Source organism: Caloenas nicobarica, chromosome 13 (assembly GCF_036013445.1).
Source record: "Caloenas nicobarica isolate bCalNic1 chromosome 13, bCalNic1.hap1, whole genome shotgun sequence".
Taxonomy (NCBI): Eukaryota; Metazoa; Chordata; class Aves; order Columbiformes; family Columbidae; genus Caloenas; species Caloenas nicobarica.
Genome location: NC_088257.1, coordinates 12,920,999 through 12,934,483, shown reverse-complemented (window position 1 = coordinate 12,934,483; position 13,485 = coordinate 12,920,999). Strand labels below are relative to the sequence as shown.

At 38.1% G+C, this 13,485-nt stretch overlaps 1 protein-coding gene across 5 annotated transcripts in view; it reads right to left on the bottom strand.

The window, feature by feature from the left end:
* Nucleotides 1–13,485, bottom strand: part of GABRG2 (gamma-aminobutyric acid type A receptor subunit gamma2) — a 64,879-nt gene that overhangs the window by 37,094 nt on the left and 14,300 nt on the right. For 4 of the 5 annotated variants that reach the window (XM_065644194.1, XM_065644196.1, XM_065644195.1 and 1 more), the window contains exons 1-3: nucleotides 6,664–6,817; nucleotides 5,037–5,104; nucleotides 3,793–4,013 (exon numbers count right to left, since the gene is read on the bottom strand). In XM_065644194.1, coding sequence (XP_065500266.1) covers nucleotides 3,793–4,013; nucleotides 5,037–5,078 — 263 coding nt within the window. In that variant the 5' untranslated portion in view covers nucleotides 5,079–5,104; nucleotides 6,664–6,817. Of the gene's footprint in view, nucleotides 1–3,792; nucleotides 4,014–5,036; nucleotides 5,105–6,663; nucleotides 6,818–13,485 lie in introns of those variants that run through there. The other variant, XM_065644193.1, reaches the window with a different exon arrangement.

Here is a 13,485-nt window from a genome sequence, read left to right as displayed (position 1 = left end):
CCTGAAAGCTATATCATGACAAGCAAAATGAGATCCTTACTAAGATGGAACCTGGCTATGAAATACGCAAATATACTAAATATATATAGAAAGCAAAAGTAAACTATTGATACGTATGCATTAATTTGGATATTCCAAGCACAGGAAGACATCATAGTCACCAATCAGCAATGTTTCTTTTCGGTTACATAGGTCCTGATCACCGACTTTCTGAACTGTGTAATAGAATAAGGTATTAAAGTTCTGTTCCTATGCATCTGAAATGGCAGCATTACTTATGACCAGAAAATCCATAAGTAGATATACATGCCATCTCTTGAGTGTTGACAAATGTCTGTGTCACTACATGCCATAATGCACTAGGGAAATGTACTTTATGTAACAAAAAAATCTCTTTCACAGATGATGGATGTGAGGCCAAATTTAGACATCTGCATCCAAGACAGCCATCTAGATTACCTTCATAGCTAGAGGAACGGCGCTCTAAGGATACACTTCATTTCATTGCAAAATAAGACATTTAAATTAAATCGGTAGAAGAAAGAATGAAAAGGTGTTTCTCTCCACTGAATATTGGGAGAGTTTCCATGATAAGTCAGGTGGTGTAAGTGCTATAGTTCAGGTACAGATATGTACTTCTAGAAAACCAAAAGTAGATGAGATGAATCCCCTCATGTGCCTGCTAAAAACTCTCCCATTTTTCATTCAGTCCCTTAATCGTTGCTAGACTGTCCATAGCCCCAGCCGTGCCTTGAGCCGCGTGGTACTTGGACTTTGAAAAGGAGGGAGGAGGTGGGGTGAGAGAGGGAAAAAGGAAAAGGAGGAAAGAAAGAAAGAGAGAGAGAGAGAGCAGGGTGATGTTTCTTTGTTCCGTGGGTCTCTCAGAAAACCACAGGTTTCAGGTGCTTGCTGATTCCTGGGTGTCCAAATGAGCAACCCCGTGAGCTGGGTTTGTCTCCAGTTCCTGCATGTAGCTGCTGTGTGCAAATGACTCCCTGAGTCTCATTCTGTGGGCTGTGGGGGGATGCTGTGACCACTAGCCCCCAGGTTAATGAAGTCAAAACGAAACTTTTCTGCATTAGGGATTCAGGAACAAATCTAATTTCCTTTGGAACTAAAAGAAGTTCTGTTTGTGACTCAGAAGGACAGCTGATTCTGTGTGCTAATGTTATTGCCCTTTCTTTCTCTTCTCATTTCCATCATCTTCAGTTTCATTTCAAGGTAATAATAATATGGATCCAAAAATTATTAAGTTTTTTCTTCGATATTGCCTTTTCTTCAGTGAATTTATCTAACACTGTTTGAATTTGGGATAGGCTCAGATTTACTGCTGGTTTTTATTTGTTTTCTCTTGTGGAACAGAGTAGATTTAATTCCCCAGCACAACGCATAACCCAGGTTTTGAACTTCTCCAAGTATGGAGTTTTCTGGACAACCCGTTCCACAGTTAGACTATTCTCACTTTAAGAAAAAATTTCTTCTTATGTCTAAACAGAATTTCCTGTACTTCAGTTTGTGCCCATTGTCTCCTGTCCTATCACTGGATACTGAGAAGATTATGTCTCTGTCTTCTTTACCCCTTCCATCCCCTGATGCCTTTACCCCTACCCACATTACACTCACCGATAAGATCCCCTGAGCTTCTCTAGCTAAACAGTCCCAGCTCACTCAGCCTCTCCCTTCATATCAGATGCTCTCAGCCCTTCAGCATCTTAGTGATGCAAAGAAGGCATTGTGTACCTTGGCGTTTTCAGTGTTCTTTGGGACAAGGTCCCCATTCCCTTTAGGCAGTGTGTCCACATTTTCTCTAGGCTTCCTTTCGCTGAGGATGTATGTGTAGAAAATCCTCCTTGTTTTCATGTCCCTGGTCAGATTCAACTCCGGATGAACTTTGGCTTTTCTAACCCTGTCTCTGAGTGCTCTCTGTATTCCTCCCGGGTCACCAGTCTCTGCTTCCACCTCTAGTACATTTTCTTTTTGCATTTGAATTTTGTCAGGAGATTTGTGCTGATCCGTGCAGGCTGCCTGCTAATCGCTCCATTTCCTGCTGGGCAGGATGGGCTGTTCTTGAGCAAGAGGGGAGGTGATGGAGAAAATCAACCAGCTTTTCTGGACCCCCTGTTCTCTTCAGGGCAGAATCCCAGATCTGTGATGATATTCTACTACCACATTTCACTTCAGTTCTAATCCAGGCAGAATCTTTACTGGTGCTTGCTGTGACTCACTAAAACTAAGTATACATTAATACCCAATAACTCTATCAGTTCTGTCTTTGTCTGATGAAAGAAACTGAGGGGTTTGAAGAGAAAAGTAATGAAATCCAAAGAGGCAGTAGTGCAGCTAAGTCCAATTTAACATTTCAAAAGTGGACTTAGTGTCTTCTTCATCGGACTGACTTTGATTTGCACTGGATTTCAATTCTGATCATTCTCTTATCTCCTCTGGTGATGCAATGTGTCAGGAATGTAAAATAACTATGAAATAAAACTCCTTTTTGTAATTCAGACAGTTGTAACATTAAAAGGTTGTCATAAACAAACCTTCAGATCTGTTCATTAAAATTATAATGAGTGTACTTTTCTTCAGAACTTTATTTTTGGCACCCAGTTAAACAAAAGCTGAAATAACACTTTGAAAAAAATGCAGTCCAAAATTCAGATGGTCTTATATCCAACATCTTTGATTCTGTATTCTCACTTTATATTATAAATTCTCTTGAACAAATGCTGTCTTTATCTACAGGGTGTTTCAAAAAGATGGACTCAACATGTGAGAATGACACAAAAATTTACAAACAGTTTAATGAGTTATCAAGTTTTAGTTAGCTTTTCATAAATGTTCTGTGTTCCCTCCACCTGCTGTATGGACTGTAAGAGTTTCACTCACGGGCAGTTTGTTGTTGCAGAGATATAGTGATTTCAAATTGGGTCCATCTTTTTGAAATACCCTCCACATTTTACATAGAACTAAATATTATAACACATAAGAAAAAGTGAAAAAAAAAATAGAATTTTTGCATTTAGGAAGTATCTTATGGTCATTGGAAATGTGATATTTGAGTTGTTACATATTGCATATGTTATACTTACATGTAGGCATATGCATAACTGAATTATTGAAAAGGTAATCTGTCTCAAAAGTAAAGTTATACACGTGACTGAGACATCTGGAAATTAGCATACCAAGTTCAGATTCATGAAAATTTTCGAGAACTAGGGCATATCTATAGGTTTTTGGATTAAAACTTAAATGACTAATGCTGAAATTATAATCTTTATTTTCACAAGGTATTTGAGGAACGAAATGCTTTTGCAGGGTGGAGTTCATCAAGCTAAATTGTAATCAACCCAGAATAAGGGACCTTTGATATATGTAATACCTCCTTTCATACTGTCCACTTAGTTCAAGGATATTTCAAATTCATCAGTTTAACCCAATAAAAAGGTAACATAACAGGCAATATGGACCAAACCAGTGACAACCTGTAAAACGTACCTGCAAATGAAGATGAATTACTATAGCAAAGTTTATATTCATTTTAGTATAGGAATGTTACTATTGTGGAGCAAGACAGTACAATTTATAGGGAGAAATAAAACTCTTACTCTGACAATATAAAACAAATTGCATGCAAGTAATTTCTTCTCAATATTTCCTGTTTTCAGGGTTGTATGCATAAATAGGAAAAAACAATGTTTTTTCTTTTGCGTTAATGTCAAATGACCAGAATTCACAGGACATTTTTCTTTGGCTTTCCTTAGAGAAACTGAAATTAAAGTCAGGTATAAATACCTCAATGTGTACAAGACTCTGCCGTCATTCCAGATCCTGAGCATCCTATTAGGAGTTGTTATCCAATGAGCATCAGCTTTCTTGGAATTTCGGAAAAACGTATCTGGTATCCAGATCTTCCCAACCATGTTGCTGTTTAATCTGAGCACTTTTATAGTGCTGTTGAACTTCAGACGTCTGTCATACCACGTTTGGGCGAAAAATATATCAATTGTATATTCCTGTTGTGTTAACCAGAAATACTGATGAAAACAGAGCACTCAGCATTTCACGTAACTCCTGATATGCTTTCCTTAATTTAATATTTAAAAAATGTGAGCTAGAACTGGTAAAAACAATTTTTGTCAGTTTTTGAGGGCCTGGTTTAACAAAGGTTATTACTTAAAACCATTTTATGCTGTTATTTTCCCACTGACAGGTGAAACTAAGGTGCAACTGAGTGGTATATGCACCTTTCTAATTCTATGCCTCCACACCTCAACCAATGCCTGATCAGCTCAGACAATTACTTATTCCTTTGGGTCTAGGAGAGGAAAAATTTGAGCTGTCTTGGCTGCCTTAATCGCCTGTTGATACTGCCGCCCAGTTAGTATCAGAAGTGGTGAAGTCTCACTTTCCTGGCACTACTGGGCAGCAAGAAGCTGCAAAGGGAATTATAGAATGGAAAAGAGCAATCTGAGATTTCTTTCTACACGTGAAAAATACAAGAATGAAGTAGACATCATGCTAAGGCTAGAGTGCTTTCTCTCACCTATATGAAGATATAAATAAATTTTTCTGTAGGGAACTTGGAAAAGGGAGAGGAGAGAGGATATAGACACTTTTTATCTCTTGGTGGCAAGAATGGTAATATCACTGGTGAATGGTTTTCCTTATTTTGTAACAATCTGGAAGCTCAGTTTTATGGGAGTTAAGCTGTCACAAAACACTTGAAATTAGAGCACATTAAAGTGTGAGGATATGTTAAAACTATTACAGAATCACAGAATGGTTAGGGTTGGAAGGGACCTCTGGAGATCATCTAGTCCAACCAACATTTTTTTTCAGCATAGAGCTCAGTTTCCCCGTCATGTAGAGATTCATAGCTCATGCAGTCCTCACATCCATAATAATAATAATGAGATTTTAAAAATAATAGAAGGATAGCACAACATTAAAACTAATAGAAGCTTCGTAATACCAAAAATGATGAGGAATTTGTAACAAAGTGAACATGGTAGGAAAACTGGCAATCATTTACTTACCATATTGATAGCGTTCACAGGCCCAATGCTATTTACATACATGTCGGTGTGAATTATTGTTGGTTTAACTGTAAGAGAAACAAGAACATGAGTGAAGGTCAGAATCAACTACATGAAAGTCAAACACAAGCAAAGGATTATTATAGTACCCCTCTTGTATCCCTGTGGATGCCTCACATTTAAATGTGCATATACAATAAATGCTAATTTGCAGTGATGACTTCAGTTTGAAATTAGTTGGAGACACTTTGAGACAAATTCTTACATTATTTATTCTGTCAGAGCAAATCCTCTGAGAACAAATAATGAAACCAGCGTTGTTACCTTAGAGTGAGTCATATTTGACTGAGAGTATGTATATTTCGCGTCAGGTCACACCAACACATCTGACAAAACACTATCAACAAAAGCAAACATTCTTACGATGTCTTGCATAACTCATTTTACATTATAATGCCAAATGCAACATGACTGCTGTTACCTGCAGAGATTGCTGTAGGTAAGTAACAATTTCATGAGCCCAAAGCAAAAATAATACTCAAGGCTCTAAACCAGGATTAATTTATTTAGAAATTACTCCATTGTAGCTTTTTCTTATATATCTTGACTAAAACATGGTTTTTTTTTTCCCCAGATACTTTCATCAATGCTTAATTCTTTTCTGTTCTCTAAAGTCTTAGTTTGGGAGAATAAGACGAATTCCTCTGCTAATTTACACTATATGCATATATAGAAGGTTAAACACTCACGTTATCCATCACTGTGAAAAATTCCTTAGTTTCCAAGCCTCTATAAACTTGTTAGAAACAGCTTCCTTCATTAACCTTGTTGCTCTCTGCTTTCCTCTGCCTGCCTGCCTCATCCATGAATTCTCTTTGTATTTTTCTATAATCTTTTTACTGCTGTATCCTTTCCTACAGAGGTGTTGCCTGCCTGCTCGGTGCACACATGGGGCCTTCACAAACTGATTTGCAGCATCGCAGGGAGATTTATCTCTTCGAGCTCCCTCACAAATCAGTGGAGAGGAATATTCCTGGGAAAGGTGATTCAGTCAAATAAGACCAGGCCTGGGTCTATGTGCTTGTGCTGGCTGTGGGGGAAGTCTAGGGAGGCTGGCCTTGCTTGGCTGCAGTAATCGTTTGTGAGCCTCTGTGCCCCATTCCCCAGTCACTTCTTGCCCCGCTGCGCTGCATCAGTCAGTGCAGAACTGCTGATGTTAGAGGCTCTGTGTCCATCAAGGATCAGGCTGTGTTATCCTCATTTTGGCCTTCCTTACAAAAATACTGCTTGTGATTTTCTAGCACCTTCACTTAGATATACAAAGAAGACAAAAATTTGTTTTTTCCTTCCCCAAAAATTAAATTCCAAACTTTCATCATTACAAGCAGTCTGATTCAGCAACTCACACCAGTCTTTTTAGGTATCGCGGGATAGATTTGGTAATCTTTAATCATGTCAGCTTCCAGACCCATGACTATGTTTTGTGCCACTCATGTTTTATTATATTGTATTTGGGGTTTTATAACTATTTTGAATGGATTCTACTTCCTGTGTAGCATAACATGACGGGAAATTTTTTTCTCTTCATCACTTAATCAAAAGTGGTCTGAAAAGAAAACCAACATACCTCCTATGTCAGGTCTTAACTTGTTGTCATATCCTTCCAGCAAGCCATTTAAAATAAGAGTGACATCACTCTCATGCACTTTGGGAGTCAAAACCCAAGTCTTATTTGAAGTGTAATCTTCATAATCATCATCTCCCTTTTGGGTGGAACTGTTAAAGAAATAAAAAAGAAGAAATTGAAAGCCTTGAAAAATATGAAATTTCCTCTTTGGAAACAATACATACGTAACTCAGGTTTTAATAGCACTGTACAAAACATTGAAAATTTGCCTGCTTTATAGGAGGAGACTCACAGTAAAGAAGTCACATAACAGCTGAGGTTACAATTCACAGTTCAGCAACATTTTGTTTTAGTACAGTTGAGATCATATTTTGTCTATTCGAAGGAACATCAGTGCTTATCACCTTTGGCATGCCTGTTTTTCTCTCACTGACTCAGGTGGAACACGTTATAAAACAAATCTAATTGTCACTTAGCTTATGCAACTCTCCACCAAAATATCACTCAGTATGTACACAGTGTTGTTGCATTACTTCTTTTTGAGAGAATGATTTGATGTAACTCATTCCTGACAAGACCAACAATTAGATTCATTCAAACACAGCTTTTCTCCACTCTGATGAACTTGAGCTTATTGTGCATTTGGAAACTTCAGCACTAATTTTTGCCAATGATTTTTGTTTTCACTTTTGCTAGCCAGAAACCAGAGAGGATAAAAAGCCTGTCTACTGCTGAGCAGTATGACAGCAGATCTAGTATAACTCAATCTGCTTAGTGCAGTAAAAGGGGCAAGTTAGGAATCAGAACTGTGTAGAGTAGCCTTAATGGATGTTTAGCTTTTTAAAAAAATCTGTGTCTCCAATTCTAGAGCAGAACATAGAAGCTACTTTAGAATATGGCATCATCAGATATTTTCATTTCAGAATGTCCATCATAGTCAGCTGAATGGTGTTAGGCAACTCTAAGTTTTTCGCATAATGTGCAAGTGCCCTTCTTTCCTGACCTGCTTCTGTGACAAAGTTTGGACACTGCTTGATATGAAAAATCTTAATGATACTACAAATATCTTAAGCCAGTTGCTGGAGTTTGGATACAAATGGGTCAAAAACTGAAAATTTAATTATTTTCCAGTTTCAGCCAGAATCTGTACAGAAGTGGGAAAGAGCACGGAGTAGATTCTCGTGAGGGCTGGAACTCGTGCTTGGCACACAAGATTGAGAGCAGACACAGGTGACCGTGGTCAGGGGTGCAACGGTGAAGGGATGACTAGTCCCAGAGTCTCAGAGAGCCGTTCTGTTCACAAAATCTTTGCTCAGCTGAGCTCTTGCCCACTCCTCCCTACAGTGCTCTCCTGCTGCATCTGCTCACACCCACCCAGACTGGATGGTCTGAAGGCTTTGCCATGTTGCGCTTTTGGGAGCTGTAAGCCAGCTAAACAAACACAACTTAACTATGCAAAAGGCTTTCGCTTCTTCATTCCCCATAGGCATAACCCACCAGGAAAGAGCCACAGCACACCTCTCCTCTCTGTATAAGCGTCTTCTTCCCAGGAGGTGCTGAGGGTACGGTGAAATTTGAAGCAACCTGAGACAGTGCATAGAGCTGTAACAACCAGGAATGCATAGCACGCCCTAGAGAGCCAGTCCTGAATTGCATTGGATTGAGCTTGGAAGCTGCTAGCGAAGCTAGGTTAATCTGCACCTTCATCACATGTACTGAGTACCACCAGGCACCACCTAACCCACTCTGTGCCAGCAATTTGCGTCTGCAGCTTCCCAGATCAAGAATAGGCAACTCAGCCTTCTCCCTCTGGCTACACAGGCATGAACCTGTAGTGTTTTACTGGCAATCAGAAGCAGGGTTTTAATTGGCAATGTGCTACATAGTATTCTGCTGGTACTGACAAACAGGCCAGGATAATTGAATTGGTGGGGGAAATTTGTTTATTCAGCTGTCTGGAGTTCAAAGATAAAATTGTAATTCAAAGGAACGTAACTGAAGCGAGGTTCTCTCTCCTGGAGGAAAGGAAATACATCTAAATAAAGTATTTGCAAACAGAAGGCACTAGATTATATGTTTTCAGTCTGTGCAAAGTGAATGAAAAAAACTAACTTTATGTGTGTATAAAAAGCCATACTCCTGTTTCATAACCGATTTAAACATCCATCCTCCAAAAAGAATGGTTTTCTGAATGGAAAAGAAAAAGTAAATCAAATATGTTCTTTTGCAAAGGCAGTGTGTTCATGGAGATTAATGTGATGAGAAAGCCAGTCAGTAGACTCTGGTGTACTGGACAGTGCAAGATGCAAAAGTATATTTATCTAGGACTTGTCTCAACTCTAGAACAACCTTATTGAACAGCAGCCCACAGTCAATAAAACTTCCATTTTCTCTTGGTAATTATTTGTGGGAAAGAAATAGCTATTTGTTTGCTCATCTGCCATTTCAAGCCATTTTGGCACTCCAGATTCCCAAAACAGCAAATGCTTTGTGAGATTACTGCAAGAGAGAGGAGAAGGAACACAGTCAAAATAACTAGGGAGAAAAGGCCACTGAATTCCAGCTTGTATCTGAATTCCAAGTGGATCTTAAGTTAGCACGGGTATCCAGTTGTCTAAATGTCTGTCTGTATAAAACTGTGTACCAGCCAAACAATCAGAGGTGCATCGCTATCCACATAAGCAGGGCTTTAGCTGTGTGATGCCATTAATATTAATGAAAGTTATAATGATGAAGCCCTTTTCATCTCCTTAAGACTTTCAGATCAGTCCTTCTGATTATATGGCCTAAATTTTGCAAGTGCTTTTCATGTCCAGAACAAATTCGATAAAGCCCAGATTATACCCAAATGCATATTGAAATCTATTTTTATTTTTATGACTGCTAGAAGTTTTCAAATCTAGTAATACAGGTATGCAAAGAATCATAGAATTGTTTTGGTTGGAAGAGACCCTCAGGATCATCGAGTCCAACCATAACCCAACCTAACTCTAGCACTAAACCGTGTCCCTAAGAACCTCGTCTAAACGCCTTTTAAACCCCTCCAGGGATGGTGACTCCAGCACTGCCCTGGGCAGCCTCTTCCAATGCCTGACAACCCTTTCCATGAAGAATTTTATTTTTCTAAATATAGAAAATGAATTTTAACTATTTCCAACTGTTCTGTTAAGAAACTTCACAAAAGAGTCAATTATCCCTGCTGGAATCTGCCTGCTATTGCATTGCTGTTTACAAGCAGAATCAGAGTAGCCACAAAGCACCTAAAGAATCTGACCAATTTCATCTTTTATACCAAGTAAGCTATAGAAGCTATAGGGCCTACAGCAAAGATTTCATAAACTACTCACAGATATAGTGAGTCTTCCACTTAAAGCATCAATGTTTTCTGCCTCTCAATGAAGGACTGGACTAAGGCTTGCTATTTTACCTAACAGCACTGTTTAACTTAATGAATAGTCAAGCTAAATCCATTCTCTGATGTGCATTAAAAAAATGCCCTAATCTATAGGTCATACATTGTTCATGATGCCAATATGGTCAATGTGAGGGAAGGACAAATTCCAAGTTCCCGCTGTGGTTGCAGAGATGCTGTACGTAGATGTGACATAGGAGTATGTAGAGAATAGCGTATTTGCAGGAGATTACAGTGTCTGTGGAAATCTAGCTGTATCTATATTCTCTTTTGTTGACTGCCAATCATACTTTTAAGTAAAGCTATCTCAATTGAAATAGAAAATGTTTTCACAAAGGTGTGTGCTGAATTCTGTCTCCTTGTTTATGCTTCTTTTCTGTTCATTTGTATTCTTTAAATCCTGAGGCTGTGCCCAGGACTATGCTCCTATCTTTACCATAACAGTGGTACCAATTTCCTCTTTTACTGCTAAGTGTTCATCACAATACCAAACCTTCGCTTTTCTCAGGTTTGCAAATCATGTAATGTGAAGATTAATTTCATCCCAAGTCAATCCCCACATCAAAGATGGACATTCAGAATAATGCTTTGCTTAGAGAGGAAAAGAGGAGATACAGTCAATTATCAAAAGTTCCATAAGAGGAAGTGGAGACTGTGTTGAGAGATTTGGGCTAAGAAATCACAGAAAAAGTGTCTTGTTGTCCTGCTCCCTCCACCTAGAGGTTACAGTTAAAGCATCTATTTTCCGTATTTTCAGATTCAGTTGAATGTGGCTACAGCAAGTGGTTACACAGAAAGGTTGAAAATAAAAAAATTAACTTCGTTTAAATTTTGTTTCCTTCCTGTAAGCTTGTGAAAATACTTTTTTTAAAAAGCCCTTTGGAATGTATTTAATGGGAGTGCTACCAATATAACTTCTGGTTTGTAGTATTTAGTATATTTTCTAGTTCACTGTACTGAAAAATTGCAGTGCAGTTTTTGCGTTGCACAATTGATTAGATTCAAATAGTGAATGAGTATGAGGATTATTTCCTTTTTAAAATATTTCTTAGTATCAACAAAATGGACTCGTGGCCATTTGTCACCAAAATTGCCAGAAACAGGGACTCATGTTAGCAGCCCTGACAAAGAACCAAAAATGTAGCACCCAGTCTAGAATCAGTTTCTCCAGCAGAACTTTGAGGCACATTGGTTAAACAAGTTAATAAAGGATTTCCATCTTCGGATCTATCAGAACCGACCAATGTAATTGAGAAAAGCTGAATTACATCACAGTATAGAACTTGTGGGCAGGGAGAGGAGATATATGGTGCACCCAGGGAGGATACCAAAATGTACAGGGATGAAACCAACTTGTATAGCCAGTATGGAACAAGAAAGATTATAGAATGAACCACACCTTGAACAGCCGGAGCTTGAAGTGCAGCATCTTTACTTATGAGAACTCTGGAGGAGTCTAAGATGTGATCAGATGATTCAATAAGCTCCCTGATTTAAGATGGTTATTTTTAATTTTTTTTGAGCTGGATTTTTTTACAAATATGTTTTCTAACATTTTGTTTACTAGAGGTTATATAACCTACTCATGTATCTCTTTTTACTGCAGTTACGGCTACCCATTTTAGTGGCAAGCAAAGGAAAGCACTAGATAGAAACAGACGGAAAAGAGAGAAATAGGTTCAGATATTCTTCTCCATCATAGGCTTAGATTGAGTTGATCTACTTTATTTCAAATTATCTAGTTACATGTAATTGTAGAAGGTGTAACCTCAGAATTATGTGGACCTCAGAAGGTTTATTTTTTGGTTTGCCTTCCACTCCTCTCCACTTCTCTGCCCTCCCATCCCCTTCTATTTTTGCATTTGTTTTAAAACTGTTCTATGCATTTCTGCATGTGAAATCTAAGACACTTGTGCCATGAGTTTTGCCTGTTGCTATTATGCTGCTTCTGCAGATTTCCGCTGTAACTCAGAGAGCTCAAGAGGAGTTAAGTTAATGGCCATTACTGAAACGTGATACGACTAGGTCTTTTTTAGAGTGAGCTCTCTTAATTTTCTCTGGCTGTGTTTTATTGTATATAATTGTCATCTGTTACTAATTTTTGTCATTTCTCTTCCCTAATAAGGTACATTGCTTTTAGAAAAAAAGCTCTAAAATCTCACTGTAAATTAACAAGAGGAGCAAAAAGCTTAATTCTGTTCTCTGTAAGATTAGGAAAACAGGGATGCTCTCCAGCTGTCTATTTAAACATTAGCTTCAAAACCCCAATCCTATTGCTCAGTTAGATTTTAAAAATAAGAATCTCATTCTGTAATACTGTAATACCCTCTGAGGTACTCATATTCATGGTTTTTCAAAATACTTGCACAACTTTTTTCTATATTTTGTCAGCATGGTAATTCCACCCAGAAGGAAGCCTCTTCTGGAATCTGGATTGAATGAATGATTATTCATGATGTCGTCATCTTTATATCACTCTCTGTCAATGTTTGAATCAAATGTAAGGTGGTAGAAGTACCAGCAGTTTTTCTTATTGAGTAACCCTCCTGAGCACTTTTTGAGATTTAGAATACCTTTTTTTGCCTACAGATGTGAGCTTTAAAATTCAAGTTAAACTGAATATAAATCCTCAATCAAATTAAATCTCTCAGGGAATGTTTTCATTCTCATCTTCTGTGTTCCCGTACACAACAAAGCACTGTAATGTGGTGTTGCCAGTGACTTGGAGTCAGGAACATTGGACTAGTGTCCTACTTGCTGTGATAAGCCAAGTTACATAATCTCTGCATGTAAGTGTAAACCATTTTTACAACATAAATAGGCGCATAAATGTGCCTTATTATTTGTGTTTGTTGAAGACCAGGGATGACGGTAAACCACCTCATTATGGAGGGAGCAGCAATGACTAACCATGCCATAGGAAATGGCACTGCATTGCTGGGAATCAATTCAATCGCACCTACCAGCAACGTTATAGCCCATATCTTTGGTAAACCAAGTGAGTCAGATAAACCCTGAATGATTAGGGAGCCAGTCAAAAATAAATTTAAAACCAGTATAGTTTTGTTCTGAGTATATTCTTAATTCTTGCTTCTTTCAGATCATAGAACTGTGGTTACTGAAATGCTTATTAGATAGAAACGTGTCTTGAAGAAAAAGCTGAATGAACAGAAAACAGTTGCTTGATACGCATCTCTTTAATGAACTCATCATGAAGCTAGCTCATTCAAAAAATGAGTGTAAGTAAATGGTGAAAATGAAACTGTTGTGTGTGGTTTTTTTGTTGTTTTTTTGGGGTTTTTTTGGGTTTTGGGTTTTTTTTGTTTTAAACAATGCTTCTGATTTAACTTCATTTTTAATGCATGGTAACCAATAGTAACCCATGTGTTCCCACATAAACCAACTTGTAT